The sequence below is a fragment of the Eufriesea mexicana genome, unplaced genomic scaffold (genome assembly GCF_001483705.2).
Source record: "Eufriesea mexicana isolate 0111107269 unplaced genomic scaffold, ASM148370v2 scaffold13818, whole genome shotgun sequence".
NCBI lineage: Eukaryota > Metazoa > Arthropoda > Insecta > Hymenoptera > Apidae > Eufriesea > Eufriesea mexicana.
In genome coordinates, this window is record NW_016921322.1 from 121,641 (window position 1) to 127,320 (window position 5,680).

The 5,680-nt window shown below is 33.0% G+C and overlaps 2 protein-coding genes across 2 annotated transcripts; both read right to left on the reverse strand.

Annotated features, from left to right (window-relative positions):
• Window positions 1-570: 570 nt before the first annotated feature.
• On the reverse strand, window positions 571-1,550 carry LOC108553827 (uncharacterized). Its single transcript, XM_017908869.1, has 3 exons — window positions 1,253-1,550; window positions 1,052-1,187; window positions 571-774 (listed from the first exon to the last, which is right to left on the reverse strand). Exons 1-3 carry the CDS (start codon window positions 1,372-1,374, stop codon window positions 571-573), a joined length of 462 nt encoding a protein of 153 aa, XP_017764358.1. The 5' UTR covers window positions 1,375-1,550.
• Window positions 1,551-1,804: 254 nt separating this feature from the next.
• LOC108553832 (uncharacterized) lies at window positions 1,805-3,779 on the reverse strand. The gene is made up of 3 exons (XM_017908874.1): window positions 3,693-3,779; window positions 2,875-3,240; window positions 1,805-2,641 (listed from the first exon to the last, which is right to left on the reverse strand). The coding sequence occupies exons 1-3, from the start codon at window positions 3,708-3,710 to the stop codon at window positions 2,333-2,335; spliced, it is 693 nt and encodes a 230-aa protein (XP_017764363.1). The 5' UTR covers window positions 3,711-3,779; the 3' UTR covers window positions 1,805-2,332.
• Window positions 3,780-5,680: the final 1,901 nt, after the last annotated feature.

Here is a 5,680-nt window from a genome sequence, read left to right on the forward strand (position 1 = left end):
GCCTGGCGGAAGTATTCCCTTTTATGTCGTTTGAGCAATGTACAATACAAAGTGAAGAGGATTCAACAAAGCTATTTTCCGAGTAAATACATCAGTGTGATACATTTGAACTTCCCAATCTATAAATACGAAACTTATGCATTTTCATTAACGCTTGCAGAATGTTTCGTAAGTTTAAGTCATCCTATAAGTTCGTGACATTTTCTACTCTTCTATTTGAAATTAGACATATCTTTAAATATCAAGAAAGAATGTCGTTCTTTCGTTCTACGACTTCCTCCCATTTCAAATTCCAAACACACGATTCCATCTTCATTATCCATATGATTATAAAACGTGAAATGTGAATGACACCATGATACGAACTTATGGGATGATCTGAAGAATAGGTATTTCCATTTAAATAAAAAATTCCGCTGTTTATCTCTCTCTAGGTCTCGAATGAAATTACCATTTTGCGAAAAAACTGTATTTTTCTAAAAAGGTAGTTATAAGAAATTCCACTAAAAATATATGTCTCAGAAATCGATGGAAAATATGAAAGAACGCATATTATAGAGTAAGTGGGTCTCAGTTTTCAGGAGTACACAAATTGTCTTGGCTTTTGGAAGAACTCGGCGTTTTTCTGCTGCTCGTTGGTTCATTCCCAGTGTTCGTTTGTCTAGCTTTTTCATAGCAACTTTTTCCGTGGTAAATGTCATCCAGAACGAACGTTGTGGTCATAAGAATGGACACTCCGGCAAAGATCAACCACATAATTAATTCCAGCGTGACCTGAGCGAATTGCAAAGGTATTCAAACGATTAGTTTCCGAAATTTCAACGTGCATAGTTGAAACAATAAAAAGCAATCCAATGATGTAAATGTATCTAATAATTCGTGATGATTCGTAACTAGGGTTTACTTTTCTTTCGTGATTTCAAAGAAAACAGAAAGATTCTGTATAAGGTTTGATGCATACAGATCAATATTGGTGCTCAGATGTGCATAGAATATTTGCTTATTTAGTACATGAGAGGAGGTTTACTTCTACGACTGCTTTCAGAACAACCTTCAAACGATCGTTGGCAGAAATCCATTGCCAGATGATGAACGGTAGGAGAATGATTAGAAGCACTGCGTCCAATATGTGTAATACGATTAACGATGCTGAATGAAGAACCAAAGATTTCCTACGTAGTCTTCGTCTGAAATGATATACATATTTTATTATTGTATACTTCATATCGTGGTATTGCGAATTATTAAGTACCTATTCCCTGTTTTTTTTTCATCTTTTTCTTGTTCCTTTACTTCGATTATTTCGTAGTTGCTCCTGTTATTTGTTTGACTTTTAGTGGTTAATGCTGTAATTGTCCTCCTTGTATCACACATGATGAACAATATTCGGGTAAATGAAATTCAAGGAAGTTCCTCGAGAAATAATTATTTCTCGGTAAAATCCAGCCAATATCGACCATCTGATCCCTATATTTCATTCTAAATTTGTCAAATTGGACAAATTGCACGATGCAAATATAATCAGGCAAAGGGAATGTCACTATTTTTCATCTGTTTTCATTCATCTTTCATTCATAAGGTGAACAAAAATTGTCTAAAAGCTAGTTAAAAAAGCTGGTAACAGAATTTCAATTATTTCGTTTCTCGACAATTACATTACATATGCATTATCAAAAAATATTAAATTTCGAATAATTACATTAATTGGCTGCAATTCCATCGTACATATCTATCTTTTACTTTTCATGTCATTATGTGAATTCAGAAACTCGTAATTAAATTTCGATCACTTCTTTACGAGAATTACACATAATACAAATTTCAAACAATTACATCGATTATAATTTGTTCCTGCATATCGATCATTTAATTATTATCTAATTACATAAATTGGAAATGTGTAATCGAATTTATTTTCCCTGTAACGTGTAGCGTAATAAAGTATCAAAATCTTAAATTATAATGTCGTAAATATCAATGATTAATCATTATGTAATTACACAAATTATAGATATCATCACACACTAATCATAATACTATTTGGTATTTCGACAGCAACTCTTATCGTCACACTTATCGCGCTTTCGATCATTATAATAACTCGTTTCCATCGCTAGTCCTCAAGAACCGCTTTCTTCTTTTATGGCACAAAGTGACGCTGACTCGATCGGTTAATTATTATGATAATTAGTCGGCTCCAAGGATCCATAATGCAAACACTATGGCTGATTTCTTGTTTACATATCTTTCGTAAAACAGTCGATTGTTGATTTGTTGCGTTTTGATGTTGTTTCAGGAGATTAAAAAAATGAATATATCGAGGAAAAGGCTTTCAGAAAACCCATCCTGGGTTGTGCCAAGATTTGTAACCAGTCGGTAAACCATGGATGTAATTTTTTGCTCGATGCTCTCTTTTAGCCACTTGCTGTCTGTACACGAACAGTGGTCTGAAGACTTTGGCATCTTGGGCTTCCAGGTCATGCGTCAGATCGTCTTGCTTTACTTCTGCTTCGATGGACCTCGTTTCTCTGTCTCTTACATTTCTCGTAGGATGTTGATTGGACAGAGATTTCGGATCGTATTTTCTTTCGATATGGCCATTCATTTCGAGTTGTTCTTTGGATTTTCCGTAAGCTTCGATCTAAAATTGTTGTATTGTTTTTTAATAAAAGTTGGATAATCAGTCCTTTGATAATTGGTAACAAGAGTTTTGATAAGTAGTAAACTAGTTTATTAAATATTTTTTATAAAATTTTTCTCTTCCAAAGAGATTTAAGAAAGTATATTTGGATATTCTAAATGACACAAAACTTGTCATGATGAGCTGTTTTAATATTCTAATAATAATTCGCAAAATTCTTATAAATCGCATACCGAACGAGCAACCCTTGAAGTATCTTCTTCACTTTCTTCTATGGTTTTCTCTTGTGGAGCCTTTTCGATATAGCCATTGTTTGCCAAATTTTTCTTCTGCATTCCATACGCCATAACTCCAGGAAGATCTTCTTCAGAACTAATATGAATTTTTTCTACTTTGCCATCGAATCCATGTTGATTTTCTATATGCAACCTTCTGGTACGACTGTTTTCTCGGAATTTTCTTGGAAACCTGACTGGAGAATTTTCTACGCTCTTTGATTCCTCCACAGTAAAATCAGACCGTTCTAGGGAGGACTCCGTGTTCAATGATCTTTCAGCATTGACACCAATGCATTGCAGAGCTGCTGCCAAGCAAAGAAGCTATACAAAAATTCAAGAAAGAAAGAATAAATTAAAATTCGACGTCGGTAATTCTTAAATTACTTTTAATTATATTAAGAAAAGCGTATATATTGCGGTTTGAAGATAATCGTTATCGAACTTAGTAGAGATTAAACACTTCCTGTGTCGCATTAGTTACATAATCTACTTTGTTTCTAATGTCTCTTAGTGAATAAATTTCATTAACATTTGTACAATATTTTTATAAAAAGATTAATATACTACTAGCAGAACTTATCGCAAGATTCTGTAATTTCTTCATGATTAGTAATATTATTGTTACCGAAATTACTATCAAATTGTTATAAAATGAAATTATTATTAATGAAATTTATATGACACATTGTTGTGTTAATCGTATAATTCGTTTAGTTGGTATCAAAACATTGTTAAATGTTAAGTTAAAGTTATATTAACAAACTCTCCCTTACCGTGAGTACAATTCTCATCACGTAAGTTCCAATATCTTCGGCGAGATAACGAAAGTCAGAACAGAGGTTTCTGTTCCCGGCGACACATAGATCGCGATTGAGGAAACAGATTGACCGAGCATCGGTTATATACGTAGCGCGTTTGCGATCTCGAGGAACGCGATTAAGCTGCTGCCACACTCGCCATACACAGAGAGAGGAAGATGTAGTCGAAGCTTCTAGTTTAGAAGTGAGTCACCTTCGCGCCTGATCCTCAGAAAAAAGGAAGGTAAAGAGGGTCGTCTTGCCTCTTTTATCCTTTCAAACTGGCTTTCGACGCGAAAGCTCGAATACCTTGAATGTTTTTTTAGCTTGACCTTTTTAACCGATCTTTCATTCCGCGTAATACGATAGCGGGATCGTTTGTAACTTTTTTCGAATTTGCCTCTTCCATAGAGCATTGTAGCGTTCTTTGAATGAGTGAAAAATTGTGTAAATTCTTATAGAATTATTACAGCATTATTTTATATTTATATTAGCATTTTTCTATGCCCTTTTATATTTTAGGATTGAGGATCTGTAACAATAATTACTCTCTAGATTATTTAATTGAAAAGAGAAATGATGAGGTGAGTATATCAAATATTAGAAATTTATGTTTACCATTTGAACCATATTCACATATGCCCCTCGAGAAAGAAACCGCAGCTTTTTCTTGTGACCACTACCGATAGTTCCTATAGCAGTAAAACAAATCAGTTAAATATCGCCCTTGAAACGGAGAAAAAAAAAATTAATTAAATACCTGCTATAAATTTACAATATCGAAAATATTCATAAAATTATATCCTTTAACCAAGTTCTTTTATCAAGAATCAACGAAATCAGTAGAATTTTCCAAATATTATTTCATATTTTTTAATTTATTTTCGTAATTTTCATTCTTGAAGAATTATCCCTTATCATACTGTTTCATAAATGTTAAAAAATACCCTTAAATTTCACATCTTGAATATTCTCTGAAACTCCATTTATCTTACGCATTGGTACAAAGAATTTTGCCAACATTCTTTCCAATCCAGTCAGCACATGTTCCACAGGTGTTAAACGTGTACTCAGTAGTCGTTAAACATTTAGGCTCATCCACATGTGATATTTTAAATAAGGCCTATTTCTCTTTTTCTTCCATATTTTCAAAAAATAGTCATATTTTAATTAAGAATTTGATTATACCTAAAGTACACTCGTTAAATCTAAGTTCACGTATAATAGTATAATAATTAGATATAAGCTCAAATTTACATGAATATATTACACATTGGAATCATAACCTAATAGATATATTCACTTGTATTGACAATGTATGAATATTGGCGGGCATTTTTCATACTGCGCGCGCATCGTATGTTCTAGCTGCGACTGACGCGAGCAGTTTTTCCGTGGTAATGCAAGCAGTATGAAAGAAATCTAATAATAAGCTGTAACTTGGATATGTTTGGTTTACACCCTTATCGCACATCTGTTTGACATCTTTAGTGAATGGATCACGGAAGATATGAATGACTAATTATTTTGCCTATAGGCAGTAACGTGTTGCATTAATTAAAATCTATGATGATAGCGGAATTCATTCGTAGAAAACTGGTTTTTACACGTTTGTGGAACACGCTCAACCATAAACAGTTAATTTCTTGGTAAACTGGAATTCGAGTATTATTTGATCGAAAAAATGTTCTCGTTCTTTTAGGTTATGTGGTACGGAATGTTACCCTAAAATTACTGCATTATTTATAACCACGTAAAATATTAATCATTGTGATTACTTCATTTGTGATTGTTGCTTATCATATTTCGAGTTTCTTCGAAGACATGTCAATTTTATTGAAGAAATACATACTCATAGGCATACACACATAATACGGTAAATGTGCGTAAGAAATGTATACATGTGACAACTTCGTCCTTTCTTTTATTAAAGATTAAGGTCAAATGCCAGTATCAGTTAATAT